General features: G+C 38.7%; 1 protein-coding gene across 1 annotated transcript in view; it reads left to right on the plus strand.

The window, feature by feature from the left end:
- The window catches only part of CFTR (CF transmembrane conductance regulator), a 120,690-nt gene that overhangs the window by 53,843 nt on the left and 43,854 nt on the right, over positions 1–22,993 (plus strand). Inside the window, exons 8-15 of the mRNA XM_042470394.1 lie at positions 1,537–1,783; positions 5,255–5,347; positions 6,206–6,388; positions 9,556–9,747; positions 13,489–13,583; positions 17,635–17,721; positions 19,755–20,475; positions 21,853–21,981. Of these exons, the coding sequence (XP_042326328.1) occupies positions 1,537–1,783; positions 5,255–5,347; positions 6,206–6,388; positions 9,556–9,747; positions 13,489–13,583; positions 17,635–17,721; positions 19,755–20,475; positions 21,853–21,981 (1,747 nt within the window). The remainder of the gene's footprint in view (positions 1–1,536; positions 1,784–5,254; positions 5,348–6,205; positions 6,389–9,555; positions 9,748–13,488; positions 13,584–17,634; positions 17,722–19,754; positions 20,476–21,852; positions 21,982–22,993) is intronic.

Genomic DNA, 22,993 nt, shown 5'->3' on the forward strand with positions numbered 1-22,993 from the left:
ACAAATGGGGCAGGGAAAGAATAAGGAGAAATATATGCATGTTCACTAACCCAAGATTGGTGTAGTTAATTGATTTTGGAAGATTCAGATGTTGGGAAGAAGAAAAGGATATTAAGACATTAATTGATCTTAATGAAATTTAGTATTGTATTAGATTTGGAAACACCATTTAAAATTGTAATTCATTTATTTTTTATTTTTAACTGTCTTTTCTAATGAGAAAATTCTTCTCATGATGTGGCCAAAGTATGACAGTAATGATTAACCTTTCGTCTACCTTCTTCAAATTATTACCTTAATTTCTCATAATTTGTACTTCTTTGCTATTTCTTTTCAAGTTGGCCATTACTATTCTAAGCATATTTGCTGAAAGCAACCCTTCCAGATATTCCAGGTCATCCCAGAGACTTGTCCAATTTCTGTCAGGAAACTGTAAATTTGACATCCAACCTCTTGTATCTATAAGCTGTCCTTTACCTAAGATTTCCACCTATTAAAATCCTATAAAATTCATGCTTAATTGCCACTTGCTAAACTTTAAATTGGAACCAAAGAGTTCTCCCCATCCCAACATAGTGTGCATTATGTTCCAGCTGTCAACACTGGGTTTGATTTGCTGTCTTATTGCTCAGGTAGTTCCTAGCCAAGAGTCTTTTGCAACTCTTTTCATTCTGTTTCAGTGTCAGACCGTTTTTCCCATGCCACTGCCAAACAATTTAGAGGGCATGGAGCTCCCTGGGAACAGAGTTCTCCTTCCCAGTGCAAAAGTGATGATATATATTCCTTGAATGATTAACCTCCTATTGCTGTAGTTTTGAAGTGGGGTAAAGGGTGCTCCAAAGCTCAATTCACTGCTATCACTTTATTACATTGCTGTATGGAATCTTGCTTCAGTCTGGAGTAATGCTGATAAGAAGCACCATAATTTCCCAATGTCTTTCAGATAACACTTCCATACCAATAAACAGTTTTGCAGACACATAGAGCTCTAAACTTTTTATGGGGTGCCATTTTTTCATTAATATGTACCCCAGGGCATTTTTTTCCTTTCCTTTTAAAAAAAAATAGCTCTACGTACATGTTTATACACCAGTAAATCCTATTAATTTAAATTGAACATACTCCAAAGTAAGCCTGTATTGAATTGAATGTGGAGGGACACGTATATTGCCATAGCTTTGTAATCCAGATGTAGATATGGTTTGTATTCCATTGTTTTCTTTTAGAGAATGCTGTACTTTTGCAAAATGCAGTGTAGTAGTTAGAAGTTTGGACTGAAGGTTGAATAAGCATGCAGACCTTAGTGGGTGAACTTGGGCCAGTCACTGTTTCTTGGTTTAACTTGCTTCAGAAGATTGATGTGACAATAAAACTGGAGAGCAGACAACTATCTGACTTCAGGTTCATATCACCCTGAACCACATCTTGAGCGCCATCTCATACTGCATTGTTCTTTATAAAATGGACCACTTCTTATTGTAGGATGACACAAGGTACTGTACAAAAATTTCCATATTTTGCCTTTCTTTTTGACAGAACTGAACTGAAATTGACCCAAAAAGCTGCTTATGTGAGATATTTCAATAGCTCAGCATTCTTCTTCTCTGGATTTTTTGTGGTGTTTTTGGCTGTGCTTCCATATGCACTGATCCATGGAATTATCCTCAGGAAAATATTTACCACCATCTCATACTGCATTGTTCTTCGGATGGCAATCACTAGGCAGTTTCCTTGGTCTGTGCAGACATGGTATGATTCTCTTGGAGCAATAAACAAAATACAGGTATAGTATATAAATCTAGTTCCCAGAGGAATTATAAAGTAATCCTTTGTAGTATATTACCTTGCTAGTTTATCACTGAAACTCTGTTATGGTATTTTTATTGCCATATTATTACATCTATTTGTAGAACCAGTTTTGAAGTATTTTCTACTGATGTTATGACTAACATGTCAATTGGTTGAGGTCACTGCTGTCACTTCAGCTGCAGTAATCCAAACATTTGCGAGATAGCTGTTAAGATTAGATGAATATACTTATATACAGATATTCAGAGGATTGCAGCTTGTATCTGAAACACAGTGCTTGGGCAAGAAGCAGTCCTCAGTAAGTGCTGATTTTTAAGGTAAATCTCATTTAACAAAATATGAACAATCTTGTCACAGTTATTCAGCATTTGTAAATCATAGTGAAAATTTCAATCAGACTGTTTTAGTTCAGGACTGGGTTGTCTCCATAGTGAAATTTCCCATCCTGTGTAATATTTGCTTACTACACAAAAGTTGGTTATGGGTATTCTCTTCATGTAGTGTCATTTTATAAAAAGGATCCCATGGACTTTTTAACAAGGCATGGTGATATGGTAAATGAAAAGTGCACTGGCTGCAGGAGGTATAGAAGCCTTTTCAGCTGTCTGAAACATCTTCTTCTGCTGGATGATTTCAGCAATTACTGTATATACTTGATTATAAGTTGACCTCATGCATAAGTTGGGGGCATATTTTGAGCTGAAAATTATGGATTTTGATATGACCTGTGGGTAAGTCTAGGGTAAAATGGGCAGGTAACAAAGAAGGATAAAGGCAAGGAAAACAGTGCCAAAGAATTTACAAAAATTCTGGTTGGTATTACTGTTTGTGCTCACACTACATGGATGAGAGAGTAGAGGGGGGTTTGGACAGACAGAATACACTCTTGCCTTTTACCTGGGGGTGGTTCTTTTTTTAAAAAAATGTGTTAAAGTACAGTACTTACATTGACCCATGGATAAGTTAACTCAGTTTTTTTGGGTCAATTTTTTGACTAAAATTTTTAGACTTATACATGAATACAGTTGCCCCTCCATTTTCACAGGGGACCCATTCAGGACCCCCCCCCCCCAAAAAAAAACACAGAAATCCGCCAATATTCAAGCTCTATTGGCTTGAATGGCGGCATGCCCCCACAGGCACATGCAGGCATACACCCCATTTTAAGTGCCTCCATATGCCCCCCGCGAGTAAGTGAGGGATGCAGATTTGAAGTCCGCACAAACAGGGACAACTATATATACAGTAACCAAAAGAGCAGCCTTACAGGAGAACTACTTTACCAGCAGAAGAGCCAAAAAATGGGGGATGGGATTAGGAAGACGGTGAGTTACATTTGATCCAAACCTCTTTCAGCCCAGGACACTTCCACAGTACTGGTGCAAGGTAGGCCAAGGAAAGGACAATGATAAGTAGTTTCCAACATCTATTGGCGGAAACCATTGGATTCAGCACATCTTCAGCTTTCCTAATTGTTAGTTTAGCTAGGTCATCTTCAGCAGTTAAGAATACACTATAAAGCAGTAATCCTGTGGTCTTGAAGATAGTATCCCATTGCTCATAAAATAGATCTGCTTTCTTTCTTTTAGGGTGGAAAGAGAGGTCAGCTCCTGGAGCTTCCTCCACACACAGAGAGAGATCTGTGTGTGTATGCTTCATCCCAGCAGCCACAGAAACCTCCAGGGCAAAAAAAGTGGCAGATTAGGAAGCATGTAATGCCTGCACATGATGGAAAGCCCTTGCAGTTCTAAGACATGATCCAAGAATTTAAGGAAATGTAAATCAGCCCTAGATCTGGCACACGTAATTTCCCTCCCATTGCTTCCAGTGGATGGGAAATCATTTTTAAAAAAGCAAAACAAAGGAGTAAGGGGAAAATGCTCCTCCTTCTTTCCTCTCTCCTGCTATTGCAAGCCCAGTAGGGCATTGGATCAGGTGGATCCTTGGTCTACAGATCTCTCTTGCTCCATCTTTCTGGTAGGATTGTTCTTTAACTGTTTCCAGTATTTTTTTTTTTTTTAGAAAGGGTGCTTCTTGTTCAAAGATCCAAGGTTTTGTTTTGTTGAAAGGAAATTGGTGCTATCATCATTTTGTTTAACTAGCAGTGCCTAAGGGCATCTGGGGACACACACATGATAAGCAGATATTAAATGACACCCTAGATCAAGGAAAATTATTGGGAAGTTTACCATTCATTTCAGAGTGAATTGCATCATGTTACTAGTACATATATATTCAATGCAGGATAAAAATGTTAAAACTACAGATGTAGAAAACATGAGAAGTAGACCAAGCCAAGATATTGTATCCCACATTGACAATTGTTGCTTTGTGAGTGGAACAAGAATGGACATTACCAATTCTTGTGGTGGGTTGTGATAATGTTCTTGCTATGGTGCCATATTTCTTAGTGGGCCACGTTTGAAGCATGTAAGTGCTGGATCATCAAGCTGAAGACTGGGCTGTAAGCCTTTATTACTGCAAAATGATGCTTGTATAGTCTGTTTAAAATAGGTTAACAGGGAATGTTAAGTCTGATACAAGTATGAAGAGGCTTGTGGACCACAAACAAGTAATATATTAACATGGGAAATGATTTGAGTGTTGGATTATGTCTCTGGAGACAAAGGTTTGACTCCCTGCTTGGCCATGAAACCCATTGGGTGACCTTGGACAAGTCATATGCTCTCAATCTAACGGAAAAGCCACGGCAAACCTCCTGTGAACAAATCTTGCCAAGAAAATCCCATGATTTGCCTTAGGGTTGCCAGAGGTTGGAAACAACTTGAAGACATACAACAACAAAGAATTTATAGCACATCTCCTTGATTCTTTAAACCAGGCATATACATTCAATATAAAGGTGCTTCCATGTAAAAAACATGAATTCAGAAGTGGTACAGTAGGAGTGGGAATTACACAATCCTCCAAATGTTAAACTGCAACTCCCAGCATTCTTTACCATTAGCTGGACTAGCTAGGTTTGCTAGCTAGGAGCTGCAGTCCCATAACATCTGATTTATGTTTCTGTACATCTTAACTTGACTCTAAATTACAAGTTTAAAATCTTGTTTGTTGGTATTTTTGGTTGGTTGTCTATTAATACACATAAGAAGAACTTGGGAATGGGTAACGTTATGTAATCCAAAGCAAAGGGTGACATATAAATTATTTAAATGACACTTAGGAGGTACACATGCAGTCACTTTGTCATTTCATTTGCGTTTTGTGAGTTTCCATTTGATGCTCACTCTGGGTGAAAAACAGTAGAACTTACCCTGTTAGAAGAATGCTTTCAATATGCATTTTCACTGGCAAGGACAGAATTTATGTTTCTATTAATAAGTTTTATAAGAGAAGAAAAGAAAGTTAAGTTTCATGGCCTAACATCAGTATACTGTTGTATGTCTTTGTGCTTCAAAAGCTATCCTGATTAAATTTGCAGGATTTCTTGCAAAAGGAGGAATACAAAACATTGGAATATAATTTGACAACTACTGGCCTTGAACTGGATAAAGTAACAGCTTTCTGGGATGAGGTAACAGTATGATTTTAATAAATTTTGATAAGTTCTTGGATTTTTTTTAAGTAAAGATTTTCTTTTTAAGGGATTTTAATTTATTAGATTCCCAAAAGTTGATACTGCTCCAGGTTTTAGTCTTACCATATTTCTGCTAGGAACAAGTTCATTCAGTAAATTTCTGCATCTCTTACAAGCACAGATTTTATTTTATTTTATTTTAATCTCACTTTCCCCCCAATATGGAACCCAAGGTGGATAACAATTTGAGTTAAAACTATGACTAGTACACCCCCACAAATACGTAAACCATCACATTAAAACTTTAATTTAAAACAGTTTTGAAAGGCTGTTAAAAACACACCCCAAGGTTAAAAGAACTTTTGCGACATACAGTTAACACTCTGAGATTTGAGTAAACAAAACGGTATTTTCCTGTTGGCAGAAGAAGAGCTGAGAATGGCTAGCCTAGCTTTCAATAGTAGGGAATTCTACAGTTAGAAAGTACCCATTGAGAAGGCTCTCGTCTGTGTCTTCACCATTATATGTCTGACATGGTGGTTGGACTGAGAGAAAGTCCTCCCAAGGATAATAAAACTTGGACAAGTTCATATTGGAGGATATGGTATTTCAGACAGTCTACATCCAAGCTCTTTGAGCTAAACAGATTTTCCCAATATTAAAAAAGAAGCTGGCACAGTTGGTGGGGACTTATTAAGAATTATTAGAACATGGTAATTCTTTGTATATATAAAATGAAAGGAAGCTTAGAGGAATGGAGGTATGAACTGAAAACTGCCATTTTCACAGTAATGTGTATACATGGATCCACTTTTTACTGTTGCCTAAGTTTGAGTTTCCTTTCTTTTTTTGCAGGGAACTGGAGAGCTCTTTACAAAAGCAAAACTGGAAAATGGCAGCACAAATATATCAACTGCTGGTGATGGTCTCTTCTTCAGTAACTTCCCACTTCATTTTACTCCTGTCCTTAAGGACATCAACTTCAAAATTGAGAAAGGACAGCTACTAGCTGTTGCTGGATCAACCGGGGCAGGCAAGGTACAGGCATCAGATTGCTAAAGCACAAAACTCTCCTCTTCAGGGAAATATCCATAAATAATAAATAATAGCAGAGATCTTTTTACCTGTAGGAATTCAGTAGGGCAGAAGTAGAAGTGATGGCACATATATCCTTCCTATTGGTGGAAGCAGTAGTGATTTGTCTCTTTCTCTCTCTCTTAAAGCCTAGCCGTGCAAAATTCCCCAAAATTGTCAGTCCACATAGCCCAGAATACTCTAGGTGTAGCCAGAGCTTCCTCAACATTTGTCCATTACCTCAGGCATTCTGTTGCAATGTTGGGCAGCTGTTTGCATGTGCATTCAACTGTGCTACCTGCCGCTGCTAGCATGTATCTTCTGGGGTCAGAATGAGGCACTCAGCGTTGATCACATGGCTGGACAGCTTGTTTTGATATCATAGTGAATAGCATGTGCCAGCAGCAGCACCATTGGGTGGCACAATGGGACACATTGTCAACTGCCACTTGACCTTGCAAGAGAAGGCTCTGGATCTTCTGGGAAGATCTGGAACAAACCCTAAGCCTAAGGTTTTTTTTACTCCGTTTTAAGGAGGGCATATTCAGTGCTGAAGTGGCCAGACCTCATCTGGAATGTTTGCCCCAGAAGTGGGGATTGGGCCCTACATCATAAGGGCTATTCACCATGGGAATGTGGGAGCACATTTTATTTGGCCTGTGTTGTGTATGTTTTTATCTTTCCATATAGTATCATTATTTGTCAATTTATTTTGTTATCCATTGTAAAACTGGTAAATTCAAAGCAAATAATAATGATATACAACATTTGAAATCCTATGTAAAGATTTTTTGCTAATCCGCCAGGGGTTCAAAACTGGTATAGCAGAAAAGGAAGCCTTGGAAGTTACTTGCACAATTGCCAAGTGTGGCATCCTGAACATGGGAGCAAAGTTTTTCTGTCTTCAAATGAGACGGAGGGTAGTTGCAAAGAGCCCCTTCCTTGGATCCCTACTTCATACGCAGCTGGAAGCCTCTTTCCCAATTGTTCCCAGAGGTGCTTACCTGGCCAACTTGCTTGCTCTCAGTCACTCACTGTTGGCCCTGCCTATAATACATAGCTACTTCTGGCAAAAAGCTGTGGGGGCATCTGGAAAATAATTTCACCTGGGTCCCAAACCACTCTTGGTGATCCTGTCTTTTTAATTCAGGTATGGGAAACATTTTGCCCCTGAAAGTTTTACAGCTCTGCTCCCAAGAGCTGCAGCCAGTATGGCCAGTGGTAAGGTATTATGGGATTTATAAAATAGCTGGACAGCAAAAGATTTCTTTGCTCTGTTTTAAAATAACATGTCAGGGATAGAAGCCAGGACCATTTGCATGGAAATCACATGGTCTGTTTCTGAGGTATGGTGATTCCTTCCTTTTAAAAGTTACTTTCCAAATATTAGAATTATTCCAACTCAATAATAGCATAAATAATTCCTCAATAGATTTATGTTGAATTACTGAAGATTCTCACATACTAAGTTCTAATTCATGTTTTTACATCTCTATTTTTTAAAAGCAATTTGGCTTGAGGATATTGACCTTGACAGTTATCAACACTCAGTTTGTGGGTATTGCAGTTTGAAAGAAATTTGGCGGTGTTTTCCAAAAGTGCAGCTGAATCAAAAGCCAGGCGTTGGTGATTCTTTCAGAAAATAAATGAAATTTGAAGTGTCAGTAGTAGTATCCCTTCTGGCAAAGCTAAACCACGGGAATTGACAGTTTTCTCCTAACCTGGTATGTCAAAATGCTGTCCTAGAAGAGGGGACCAAGGAAACGTGCTCAGGGTACAGGCTACATCCAGCACTAGGGCTTCTGCTCATGATCCTGGAGGATGGATGCCATTTCCACAGGTCTGTTTCAGAGCATGGAACCAATGAGTTAGGTGTATAATAGAATCATGGGATTTGTAGTTTGGTAGGAAAAAATTCTACCACATTCCCCCACATTACAGTATTATAGCTGTCTAGCAGTAAGTTCTATCTATGTTCGTGACCAAGCTAAAAATTCCAGGAGTCTGTAAGATAGAGCCACGTCAGTTAAGGTGTTTCAGGTTGCTATAATTACAGAGTGTGGCTATGCTGAATGGGACATTTAAATGTAACACAGCAAGTGGTAATACAGTGTCTCCATTGGTGTAATGAGTTAAGAGTTTATAGCTACCCTTTACAATAAACAAGCAATAAGCAATCTAATATGTTATGTTTACAAGTGCAACAAGTAACAGTTATGTATTACTTTCTAAACACTATAATGAATAATAAGGAATTTTAAAAACAAGTTTTCACATTCTGATCTATTTCTGATAGATATAATTCAAACACAAGTCCTGACACTGTCTGTAGTTTCTGTTATTACATTTCATATTTTAAAGAACGTAGATATCTAAAGAGAGTATGAGAGATTTTTAAAATTTTTCTCTGGGGCAAAGAGTGACAAGTTGCAATCTCTTTAAAATGAGTCTTTGTGCTAATTTCTGAAGATGGGATGCATTTACTTTTGACAACTTACATAATATTTTCTTGTATTTCTCATCTCTTTGATGTTCAGTAATTGCCATGAGGGTACTACTGCCTTTCAGTAAAAGGTTACTACTACCTTTTTATTACCACAATAGAAATTGCAGATAGGATTTGAATTTCAGTCAATAGCTTTTGTGATAAGCTTTTAAAATATTATAAAAATGAATCACAGCCTGTGCTTCTATTATGATTTGGAGAGATAAATATCAGGAAATGGAAGATCAAACCAAGTTCTTATTATGACCAATTAAAAACAAATCAATAATACATCTCAAGATAACCATAACTCTAAGTTTATAATTAATGTATGTCTCACATCTTGCTATGCTTCCATAGTTGTCAGTTTCATAGTTTCAATTTTGCCCTGTGAACATGAAAGAAAATGATTGAGAGGCTAAGACTTGTGTTATTTTCCATCATTTTATATTTTGAGCTGAGTTGGAATTAATATGCTGCCATGCATTTAGTGGTTGTTGAATTTGTTGATGTCAATATCATTTATGCCCTTTGTAGGCACTAATAATCTGAGAGTAACTATGGCCATTAGAACTTCTATGTGTTTTGAAAACTTCCTTGACATTAATTAACTGACATTAAATAACGTTAATAAAATCAATTACAGACTTCTCTCCTGATGTTGATCATGGGTGAGTTGGAGCCTTTGGAAGGCAAAGTAAAACACAGTGGAAGGATTTCCTTCTGCCCTCAAGTATCATGGATCATGCCTGGAACAATTAAAGACAATATCATCTTTGGAGTTTCCTATGATGAATTCCGATATAAGAATGTCATCAAAGCCTGTCAGTTGGAAGAAGTAAGTCTTCAGTTTTTGATATTTTCCTTCTTGTGTGTATGTGCCTTGAGGTCATCTGTCAACTTATAGTATGACAACCTATGAATTTCATAGGATCTTTTAAGACAAGGAATACCGAGAGGGGTTTTTGCCAGTTCCTTCCTCTGAAATGTAGCCTACAGTACCTGGTATTCATTGTTGGTCTCCCATACAAGTACTAACTATGACTGATCCTGCTCAGTTTCCAAGATCAGATGGGATCTGGTGCCTTTGGAAGTTTCAGGCCATGTTTTCTTTATTACCTGTGGCAAATGATTGTTGTTAGAACAGATGGCAGATGGATACAAGTAATGAGAGCCCCATATAACAACGTTACATGAAATCCAAAGATACATAATTTACTTCACTGTGTGAACTCTAATGTGTGGAGGATTTTGTACTACATATTAGTATCCCACTTTGTGAAAAAAAAGTCTTCCAAAAAATCCTCACGAAGATAGTAATTAGAGAATAAGGAGTCAATATCATGTTCATTTTCCAGGATTTACAAAACATCTGTCATAATTTTGATACACCAAATATATCATATGGATTATTTTAGAAATGCAAGACACAGGTCATTGTTACTTTCATCAACTCTCTTGCATATTGAACTATTTAGTAGTGAAGGAACTCACAGAAAATCATTGTTGGGTCATTGAAGGAACTCACAGGAAACCGTGATTGATCAGCAACAATGGTGCATGTTGTTCAGAACTGAAAAATCTGTTCATGAATACTAAAGTGTGATCATCCATCAATTTCCATTTCCGTTGTTTCCTTGTTCATCTGTGCAGAGCATGAAAGTGAACAGTAAAATGTGGAAGAAAACAGCAGTAGCATCGGAACCTTTTTTGAAAATGATAAATCATTATTTTTGGATGCCACTGGTTGCATATATTTTAGACATCAGACTAGATGGTGCCAGGTTAAGAGCATTGTATCTCCTCCACTCATGTCCTTGTTGGTCTAGTATTGTCAAGTTAAAAAGCTCATATGTTAATATCCCCTATCTCAGTGGTTCCTATATTTTTGACCCTATTTTGTTTCTTTATTGTGCATATTTTCATTCATACATTCATGTATACTAATAGTTTAATATGTTATAAGGAAATAACTCTCCTCCTCTTCTCCTCATCCCTTGGGCAGAGGCCCCAATGACCCTCCTTGCCTTTCTCTTCCCTTCCAAGACAGACATGATTTGTGAAGAGGAGGAGGAGGAGGAGGAATCAGGGCCTCCCACTCTCATGCCCTTGAACAATTCTCTCATCCCTCCCCGGGGTTCCTGCCTCACAGTTTGAGAACCACCACCCTATTTCCTTTGACTGATCTGTAATCCATTCCTGACAAATTTATCACCAAAGTTCACTTGAGGAATTATAGATGTGTGTGGTAACTTTATCAAGCAATTATGCAGAGATGGATGAGAAAGCACATAGTTTACATAACTTTCTAAGTTTGAGATATTGGAATAAAATGCTCACTCTATAGGACGGCATGAAGAACACTGAGCAGGGTGTAACATTTTATTTTTTAGTTTCTGATTTAGTACTTTGAGAGCTGAAAGACCTACCTGATAGTAATTTGCTGTCCAAAAATATTTTAGATGGAACCAGGAATATATATCTCTGTTCGGAAAACTATTGTGGTACCAGGCCCATGATATTTTAAATCCATTAAATTCACACTGAATTATATTTCCCAAATAAATATAATAACATAACATCAAAGCAATCCATAACCAAGAAGAGTCCCACACCATTATCCTGTCAGTACTTAGTTATGGATGGTTTTGGTGTACATTCATTTTTATATTCATTATATTTATTTTTCATTCTTCCCCAAAGTAACATTGCAGGCTTTGGCTACCGGGATGTAGATTCTAATTGGAATGCAACAGGACCTCAGCTTTCTCCCTAAAAAACAATACAAAAAGCATGAATAAGCTGTTCAAATGTCAAAGAGCTGGCAAGGCATAACACTAGAAGGCAAGTTAGGAAATATCTCCAGGAAATTAGTTTACAAGAGCTGCATCTGCTCTGCAAAAATAATCCAGTTTGACATCACTTTAACTGACATGTCTTAATGCTGTGGAATTCTGGGATCTGTGGCACCAGAGTTCTCTGAAAGAGGAGGCTAAATCACAAAATTACAGTCCCCAGAATTCCATAGCACTGAGTCATAGCAGTTAAAGAGCTGCCAAACTGGATTATTTCTGCAGTATAGATGCAACCAATGTTAACTTCTCTTTAAAAAGCTTTTCTCCTTTGTCTCTGCTCCTCTGGTCTTTTAATCTAATTTTCCCCCTCCTCACTTTTATTCGTTCAATAACATACATTTAATTTGGTCATATACTGTACATATTATTTGAGACTAAGGGGCAAAGCAGTTGGTGGGTAAGGAGCAGCTTGCCGCAGCCCCTTTGCTCGCCGGGTTGGGGCCTGGACAACCTTACGCCATACCCTCAACCTGGCCTTTTCCTGGCTCAAAAAGGAGAGAAAAAAAGCCACTCCTTTTAGCACCGGGAAAAGGGTGCCTTTGCCATTGTGGCAGTGTTTTTTCAGCGTAGCATGTGTAAATGCTGCACTGCCAAAATGCCCTTGATCCACCGCATGTGTGGTCAGCCATGCAGCTTCCTGGCAGACTGGGGGTGTGCTGCTGTCTGAATGCCATGCCCCCAAATCCGCTGGGAAGCTGGCTCTTTTTGACTGTCTGTTTCACCCCTATGTCCCACTGAACCCTTCTGAGTTAACCCAACCTGCAACTGGACTATTGATCAATAGGTTAGACCTGTGTTGTGCAGTTTGCTATCATAGTGCTACAGGTGATCACCTTCCCTCTCCTACATCCCTTGCTGACTTCCTACTCTTGATTTAGTTTCCCATCTGGTCAGGTGAAATATGCTACTAAGATTACTGGTAATGTTAGTAAGATGACTGGTAAATTTTTTGAAGATCAGCTGATACTCAGACCTCTGAACAGTTGGCCAGATGGGTCATTACCCTGTTTCCATTTGCTTCAGGGATTTTTGTTAAGATTATGGCAGAGAGAAAAAAGTCCCTTCCCAGCCGTCATGTCCTGAAGTTTTTTCTTCATGTTATTTTGCACAAATGATTTTTTCTTTTTCTTTTTTTGCACAACATAAATGCTGAAATATATATTAAAAAATCTTGTAGTGTTTGGCCATTTGCTCTACAGGTTGTCTCATTGAGTTTCAGAGTTCAGACGCCTTTTATCAGCAACAAAAATAAAAGTTCTGAGTTTTCTTTACATCCCTAACAGGGACAGCTAGGCATTTCTGCCAAGGTTCTTGCATCAAAGGCTACAGCTATACCTCATAAACTGATCATTGTAGAAGATGAGGGCTGTTCTTCCTCTTGATTAGTAACTTGCTGAATAGTAGGAAAGCACAGGGCAGAAATAACTGAACACTTGTTAAGGAAGGAAGCAACATGTTCCGAAAGAATCTAACAATATGAGAGAAGCCAGTTGCCTTCTGCATACATTCTTAGGAGCAAGAGGTTAACTACAAAGTGACAGAATTCTGTTTATGACTATGGCTATAAATACCTCGATGGACCACAGAGAGTGTGTAAAATAGATGCCTCCCAATGGTTAGTTACCAAATGCGGATCAAACTCAAGCGCACAATTTGAGAAAAGCAAAATACTACAATACAATAAAATACACCATAAATGAAAAAATCATGCATTTCTTAACTAGGACATTTCAAAGTTTCCAGAAAAAGATGACACTGTTTTGGGAGAAGGTGGAATCACTCTCAGTGGTGGACAGCGAGCCAGAATTTCCCTGGCCAGGTGAGCTGAAATAATTGCATGAACATTTTTAAAATCAAATATCGCTCATTCTGGTACATTTTGATACCAGCATGTTATTTGGGGTGTCTGTGTGTCTTCAATAGAATTGTCATTCATTCACAAGATAAGATTTATTTAGTTTTTGCTGATGCTTTTTCTTGCAATTAATTTCTTAATGTTGTCAAAAATAACTGTAGAATTCATGGTATGGAATTGTGGCCTTTCTCCTAAGTTCTGCTGTTTGCTGTAGTTCTCTATTTTTCATCCATAACAACTCCCAATAAGCAGAGAATGCAGACAACAGAGGCACTCAGACCCCTGTAGTTCTAATGTCTGATGCATCCCTGCTTTGGAAAATTGGTGTAAATGTGAAGTATAGTTGCCTCTGAGTTATTTATGCTGCATTATTCATGCAGCAGAGCCATTTCCATTATGAACTCAACCAGGCATTTCATCAGCACTTTTCGAAAAAATTGAGGAGACAGTTGTCCATGTTTAAACAAGAATTTGCTTTTGAGGCTTTCTTTTCAGCTAACATTAAAACACTAGAGTTTGGGCTGTACACTGCATATACAGCTGGCCCTCCATATCCATGGAATATGCATCTCTGGATTAAACAACCCAGGCTTGAAAATATATATTTTTAAAAAATCTAAAAAGCCATTTTGCCATGTTATATAAGGGCACTATTTTACTACACCAATGCATATAATTTGTTTTATTTATATACCGCTATTCCAAAGATCATAGCGGTGAACAGTAAGCTAATTAGCAAGTAAGCTAATTTGCCCCCAACAGTCTGGGTACTCATTTTAGTGACCTCGGAAGGATGCAAGCCTGAGTCGAGCTTGGGCCCTTTGGCTGGTCTTGAACTCGCAACCTTGTCGTTTTGAGTAAATGGCTGCAGTACAGTCATTTAACCACTGCGCCACCAGGGCTCCATATAATGGGACTTGCGTATCTACAGATTTTGATATCCACATTGGGGTCCTGAAATGAAGCCCCAGTACATACCAAGAGCCCACTGTATTATAGGGTTTCATGATCCATGTTATTATGTGTGTGTTGGGCTGTAGAAGGAAGTCTTTGACCAGAACATATTCTAAAAATCTTCATATGAATTTCAACAAGAACCAGACATCTATGGTCTAATCTGCGCTACAGAAATAATACAGTTTGACACAGCTTTAACTGCCATGATTGAATTCTATGGAATTCTGGGATTTGTAGTTTTGTGAGATATTTAGCCTTTTCTGTCAAAGAGCTCTGGTGCAATAAGAAATCCCAGGATTCCATAGCATCAAGCTATGGCAGTTAAAGTGTTGTCAAATTGTATTATTTTTGTAGTATAGATTAGACTTATGTGCAAAGACTCTTCACTATCTTCATGCACCACTTTTTGACAGTGGAGAAATAGTGGAAATGACAACAACAACAATATATTTATATCTCACCTTTCTCCTGGTGGAGGGACTCAAGGCAGCTGTGCTTGGTGCTTAGCTGCATGTGTGCTGGATCTCATTAGAAGTGAACATGTGTGATGCTTGCTCGTTTGACTCTTTTTACATATATTATGTATATATTCTTCCATATATTAATTTGCTGCTAGTCCAAGGAACTCAGTTCACAACTTGCTTTATTCCTCTTTCAGATAAATTCTTCACACACAACAAAATACTACAATTCAATAAAACACACCAAAAATTTCCATAGAAGTAAATAGGGAATTCCCTTGTTGGGTAACTTGGCACCCTGTTGCTGGAGTCTGGTGTGCATTGTGTGGATGTGATGCCCCAACTCTGCCCCCAGGCTGACCTTAATGACCGGTCTGAACAGGGCCTGAAGCAGAGAGTATTAGGTCTTACACTATGGAGGACCTTTTGAACTAAAATTACCAGTTCAAGTTGGTAAAGGATTACAACCTAAGATTATTTTCTGCCTAGTATTTTTTATATTTAATAATGAGAATTTGATTTTTATAGAGAAGTTTATGGTTTGATAGAACAACACAGTATGGTATCCCTCAGATTACAAGAAAGATGCTCCCTTATGCTCAGCTGAAGCTAAGGCAACAGTTGAATTTTCTTGTAAGGAAAATATTTTTGATGTGTTGTATATCACAGGTTTCTCAATTCTCAGGCTGGCTTGGAAGAAAATGCAGAACCATTATCCAAACTAAAAATAAACAAATATAACTCCCAAATAAATGTGTAAATACATAAATAAATAAAACTGAGCAGCAGAACAATGAACTGACAAACAAACAGTAAAATGAGCAGAGTGCATAAGAGAATATATTAGCATTTAAAAATCGCTGAAATGGCCACCTGAAAATCTTGCAAATAGGAAAGTCGTTTTCTGCTGCTTCTGCTGTTGAACAGATATCAACTGTGCTGCACATGTGTTTCCCTGAGGAAGGTATATAAAACAGAGTGAACCATAACAAGATGTCACTCTTTCTGAAATCAAAGGCTTAGCTCAAACACCCCCCAAAAAACGATGTCCCTCTTTCTGATTACCTAATTTGGAGACTCTTGCAGAAGGGCTTCTCAATGAAGATGGCTTTAGGCTTCTGGGATGCTCGTGTGGTAGAAAGTGATTGTATAGCTTTAAAAGTGAGCATCAGCACATTTAATTGTGCTTGGAAACAGACTGGAAGTTACTGCAGCTATTTAAGGATTGTTAGATGTTTTCAGTGTGGGTGTTTTCAGTCAGAACTCTTCAAAGACCCATATGTAACAGTTGCTATTGGAGAGTCTCTGGTAGAGTAGATCCATTAAATTAATTGTTGAATGATGACTCAATGCATAGATAAATATAATGGAGTCCATAGCTGTATTCTAGTTGGAACTAATAGGATTTAGATCAGTATATAGGAAAAATTCCACAACAGAAAATGACCAGGCTATTTCTGTCCAGGAGGGGCCACATCTACCATACCTTGTGTTTCAAGCTATAAATACCATTGGATCTAGTACCCTAAGCCTGGACCAATAGAGCATAAGTAGCAAACTGTCATACCATGGGTTGGATCCCAGCTATAACCTGTTCTCCAGTCCTTGCCTGTATGTGACAGTTATATAGCCCATCCCTTGCCCCTTCCAGAGTAATTGTTACAAGAGAAAGATCTTTCTTGAGCTGCAGGCAGAATGGAAGGATTAGTTATCACCATAAGATCATAATGATTGCCAGCTTACCTCTCCCTCCAGCATTGGTACAAGTTAGAAAAAACTTAAAGTATCTCTTCAGATCTTGGGGATGCAGAATCTTTGTATCTAAAGTGAAAATGTGTGGAGAATAATGTGGGAAAATGGATGTATATCTATACAATCTGTAGTTTGTTCACTAGTGACCGGTGGTTCAAGTAGGTGGATTGGATGTGTGTATTTGTATGCATGTGTATGGATAGATGTATATGAGTGACTATTCACTAGTGCCTTGTGGCCTTTATAAGGTTAACTATGAATACAAGTGCTTCCCTTGGGCCAAATGAGGGAAAGGTAACCAGAACAGTTTGAACAACTCCTCTGAAGTCAGAAAAACAAAAACCAACCATGAACCAGCATTTTCCATCTTGTCACTTTTGGCTCTTGTCCAACCCATTACTTATTGCTGATAGCAATTCATTACTTCTGTAATCTTGATTACCACTCTGCAAATTTCTGGACAATCTATGTTGCATATGTCTTATATGTCTTGTTTATGTTTTGAACTTATTCCACAAAAGCATAATCAAACCAATGCTCGAGAAAAATAGCCAAGGAGCGAATAACCAAAAATGTAAGTTCCAAGGAAAACATAATGCTTTGTGTGGCCAGCTCAGCAGAAATGAGCTTTTGGAACATGCCTAAGACATTCATTGTATACAGTTAAATATGAATATGGTGGGTTACATGAGCCTACATGTTTGTAACCATGGAAGCACTGGATGCAGTTTGTTTTAGTCTATAATAAAACATCTGGGGGGGAAAACTGTAAATTAAATCTGGATTTCTTGTGCTAGTACTTACTTTTCATCAAAGTTAATTTCATTTCTTTGTCTTTTATATAGAGCAGTGTATAAGGATGCTGATTTATATCTCCTGGATTCCCCTTTTGGTTATTTAGACATGTTAACAGAAAAAGAAATATTTGAAAGGTATGGTGTATTGTGACTTTTTATTATTATTAAAGGGTATTATGTTAGTGAGGCAGAAAAAGCTTTCTGCAGAGCAATGGCCATATCTAAAAAATAATTTGTTAATATAATATGTATTTTTATGTAAATTTATGCAAATACATAATGTTTTTAGGAATAATTTTAGGGCCCCTGTGCAATACTCATTAGAAATCAGTTAGTATTATACTAAAACCTGATAGTCAAATTCATTTTGTCTGAATCAAGAAACAAGCCAAGATATTAAATCAGCTTTGAACCAGAACTAAATATACTGGCTTGTATCAAAATGGTAAACTGTGATTTCATGATATGGACAAAATGGGAAAATACAGATAATGGAGGTCTTCCTGCTTTGAAGCTTGGTTGTTTTCAGGAAAGAGCTGTGTGGATACATAGTCCAGGAGTGGGGCAACTTCTTTGGTTCCAGGGTTGGTTTCAAACACAGCTGCACAGCAGCTAGAGGGGGACTGGCTGAGTGGGCAAGGGGAGTAGTGAATGCTTCACTACAGCAAGGTAGAATGCCACCCTATCTAAAGGAGGCTGTGGTGAAGCCATTGCGGAAAAAGACCTCCCTGGATCCCGCCATCCTGGAGAACTATCGGCCAGTCTCTAATATTCCAGTCTGGGGCAAGGTTCTGGAGTGAGTAGTGGCCTCTTAGCTCCAGGGGTTTCTGGATGAAACATATTTTCTAGATCCATTTCAATCTAGCTTCAGGCCTGGCTATGGGACAGAGACAGCTTTTGTCACCTTGTTGAATGACATCTGCAGGGAAATGGATAGGGGGAGTGTGTCCCTGCTGGTCCTGCTAGATCTCTCAGATGTTTTCAATACCATCGACCATGGTATCCCTCTAAGCTGCTTCTCTGATATGGGACTTAGGGGCACTGTTATGCAGTGGTTCCAGTCCTTCTTGAAGGAGTGGACTCAAAAGGTGGTGTTGGGGGACTCCTGTTCGACTCCTTGGCCACTGGCCTGTGGAGTCCTACAGGGTTCCATTTTGTCCCCCATGTTATAAAACATCTAGATGAAACCTCTGGGAGAGCTCATCCAGAGTTTCAGGGTGAGGTGTCACCATGATGCAGATGACACCCAACTCTATCTCTACTTTTCATCTGATTCCAAGGAAACTGTCTGTATTGAACTACGGTCTGTAATGGATGAGGGCAAACAAATTGAAACTTAATCTAGTAAGGGCAAGACAGAGGTGCTCCTGGTCAGTCGTAAGGCAGATCAGGGAATAGGGACCTTGCCTATGCTGGATGGGGTTACACTCCCCCTGAAATCTCAGGTTCGCACCTTGGGTGTGCTCCTGGACTCCACTCTGTGCCTGGATGGCCAGGTTTCAGCAGTGGCCACGAGTGCATTTGCACAATTAAAACTTGTGTGCCAGCTGCACTCATTCCTTGAGACATCAGATCTAGCTACAGTGACACATGTCTTGCTTACATCCCGTTTGGGCTACAGCAGTGCACTACATGGGGCTGCCTTTGGAAACTGTTCAGAAACTTCAGCATGTGCAAAATGTCTGTGCCAGAATGCTGATTGGGGCCAGTTATAGGGACCACACAACTCCCTTGCTGAAACAACTCCACTGGCTATCAGTTCATTTCTAGGCAAAATTCAAAGTGCTGCTTATGACTTATAGAGCCCTACATGGCTTAGGTCCAGATTATTTGAGAGACCATATCTCCCCATACAAACCTGCTAGGGCCCTAAGATCTCCCGGGTAAGGCTTTCTCTCAGTTCCTCTACCATAACAGGTTCATCTGGTGAGGACACGAGAGAGAGCCTTCTCAGTGGCTGCTCCTGCCCTCTGGAATGCCCTTCCTCAAGAAACAAGGCTGGCCCCCTCATTGTGACAAGGTGTGAAAAATAGTATAAGTAAAGTATAAATAAAGAAATGATTCATTAAATATATTATCTATATTATAAATATTATAGATATATAGCACACTTATTTTTAAAATCTTTTTGTAATGATGTTTTGCTTATTGTTTCTTGCTTTTCACAGTTGTGTATGTAAGCTTATTGTCAACAAAACAAGAATTCTTGTCACTTCAAAACTGGAACATTTAAAGATAGCAGACAAGATATTAATTTTACATGAGGGAACATGCTATTTCTATGGAACATTTTCTGAGCTTCAGGGTCAACGGCCCAACTTCAGCTCTGAGCTGATGGGATTTGATGCTTTTGATCACTTCAGTCCAGACAGAAGGAATTCCATTCTCACTGAAGCACTGAGAAGGCTCTCTATTGACAGTGATGGATTGGGTTCACGAAATGAAAAGAAAAAGGCTTCCTTTAAGCAAACTTCAGATTTTACTGAGAAAAGGAAGAATTCTGTGATGAATGCACTGAATTCAAGCCGAAAGTTTTCTCTCATGCAAAAAACACCATTGCAGGCTAATGGTATAGAAGACGGTCTTGGAGAACCAGTTGAAAGAAGGTTGTCTTTGGTGCCCGACTCTGAACAAGGGGAGGCAATTTTGCCACGAAGCAATGTATTTAATCCTGGCCCCACATTCAGAGGACAGAGGAGGCAGTCTGTGCTTAACTTGATGACCCGAACCTCAGTTCATCCTGGACAAAGCCTTTACAAAAAGGGCAGTGTATCAGTACGTAAAATGTCAGTAGTCCACCAGTCTTCTGAGATAGATATCTATGCCAGGCGTTTGTCTCGGGACAGTGTGCTAGAAATAACTGAAGAACTTAATGAAGAGGATTTAAAGGTATGTGTTTCAGACTACTGTTGTTAGTTGTGATTCAGATACCAATATCTATTTAGGATGCTTCCCTCTTATTGAACATGTTGCAATGTAATTTCTATATTACACTTACCTTTAATTTCGTGTTTCATGTGTAATTTTTTATATGTCAAAACAATGATCTCATAGCGATTCTTCTTGCAGTAATGTTGGCCTAAGTTTAATTAATTGTGACTCCCAGCCAGAATAGACTCATTAAATCAATGAGACTTTGCTCTGTGAACACCGATGTAGTTTTTATTAATTTGGTGATTGTTACCTGCCTCGATCCTTTGGGGAGAGGCAGGCTATAAATAAATCATATTATTATTATTGGTGGTTTACAGACCGCCCTTTTGGGGTGGCCTGTTCCCGCCCCTTTCCCCGCCGGATCAGGGCCTCAGCTGCCACAGTGGCAGCCTCTGAGGCCCCGATCCGCCGCTTTCCAGGCTGCCGGGAAATGGCAAAAGGCCGCTTCCCCGCGGCCTGGAAAGGGGTGTCCTTGGGGCTTCATGCCCCAAGGACATCCGACAGCAGCGGGGACAAAGAGAAAGGGGCTGCTTGGCCCCTTTCTCATTTGTGGCGCTGGCACAGTCATGTAAAGGCTGCGCCGGTGACACAAACCTGGAAGGAGCTCCATTTTGGAGCTCCTTCTGATGCCACAGAAAGGGCGCCTCGGCGCCAGGACATCATTTCCATGCCGCTCCATTTGGATTGAATTTTAGCCATTGAATCAATGGTTATGCTTCAGTAGGGATGAGGTATAATTTTGCTTGGTCTATGTCCTTAAACAACCCAGTTTGCACATGCTGGTGTATGATGAGTTGAACATAGTTATAAATTGGACTGTTAAACACCCCCCCACACCAAATTTTGACTTGTCCAAAGGGCATTCAAGTAGGAGGACTATTGTAGAACCATACTGTACATATTTTATGGGCAAAATGTGTACATTTTAAGCAATGTTTTGTGCATACTCACACACACATATTAAGAGGGGGAAAAGATGGAGCAGAGTTGCAATACATGTGAACGAGCCATAAACTGGAAATGATTTGATTATCCCTTTGCTTCAGATAGTTAAAAACTTATAATATTTTTTACTTTATAAAAATATTCAGGGAAAGTTTCCAAATTGTCCTGTGCTTTTGAAAATAAAGAAAGAATCATGAATACAATGTGTATGCATAGAATTTAGAACAATGCTAGGAAGTAAGCATCAGAGTTTATAGATATCTCAGTGACAGAATTGATTCTGATTCATATAGGTAAAGTGTGAGCAGTACTGATACATTATGGATATGCAGGAACAAATAATTGTTGGGATCATTCTAACTGTGTCCTTGTCCATTGTTTTACCAGGAATGTTTCTTTGATGATTCTGAAACAATGAACACTGTTACTACATGGAACACATACTTCCGATATATTAGTGTCCACAAAGCGTTGATTGTTGTGTTAATTATGTGCGTAGTTATCTTTTCAATTGAGGTAAGAATGGTGACCTTATAATCTTGGTCTTCAATCTGTATAGCAAATATAAATGAAAGTAGGATTTCAAGTAAGACAAATTAAATCGTCTGCTGAGGGTGAGGATAATAGAACCTCCACATTTTAAATAGCTGTGTAGAGAATGGAATTTTAGTGGGTACACTTTGTTACAGTAGGCACATCTGCTGAAATTGCCTCTTCTATGGAACTATTAAATGTGCTGGAGCCCAGTTATTCTTTGATCTGGCTACCCTAATTGCAAGCGTAGCAGTGGAACTCTAACTCTTAGGGACACTGCATGTATGCTCATCTGACTTTTAGTTGTTAGTTATGGTATGTCCATTATTTATAAACATCTGCATCAGAATGCTTACCAGCAACAACTATGTACTAATAATACTTATAATATGACATACTGTGCTGTTGCAAATACTGTCCTGTTGCAAATTGAGAAATGGTTCAACTAAAGCTAAATGTCGTACTTGGATAGATGTGGATATGCAATTCTTACACTGTAGGCCAGAGGTGGGCAACATGTGGCTCTACAGATGTTGTTGGAGTCTAGCTCCCATCAGCGATAGCCAGCATAGCCAGTAGTGAACAAAGATGGAAGTTATAATTCACCATCTAGAGGGCCAGATACTGTGTATTTCCTTTCTAGGCTGGATTAGGAGAGGTGGGGAAAGTGTGGTTTGTGGGCTGCATGTGGTCTTTAAAACTTTTTTTTTTGCACCCAAAGATTTTTTTAAAAAGAATGTGTTATTTGTACCAGCAAACTGCTAAATGCAGTTAAACATAGTGCAGTTGACTAATATCATCAATTACATTTCCAATTACCAGTCTGAATGCAAAAACCACAGTGCTATTAACTCAGTCAATTACCTTGTCAATTACCAGTCAAGCAGAAAGCTTGGTTTTGCAGGTTTTTCAACGCATTTCAAAATGTTTCCCAAGTTGGTTCACTGGTATGGAATTCTGAGAACTGTAGTTTTGTGAGACATTTAGCCTTCTC

The sequence above is a fragment of the Sceloporus undulatus genome, chromosome 5 (assembly GCF_019175285.1).
Source record: "Sceloporus undulatus isolate JIND9_A2432 ecotype Alabama chromosome 5, SceUnd_v1.1, whole genome shotgun sequence".
In the NCBI taxonomy this organism is placed as follows: Eukaryota; Metazoa; Chordata; class Lepidosauria; order Squamata; family Phrynosomatidae; genus Sceloporus; species Sceloporus undulatus.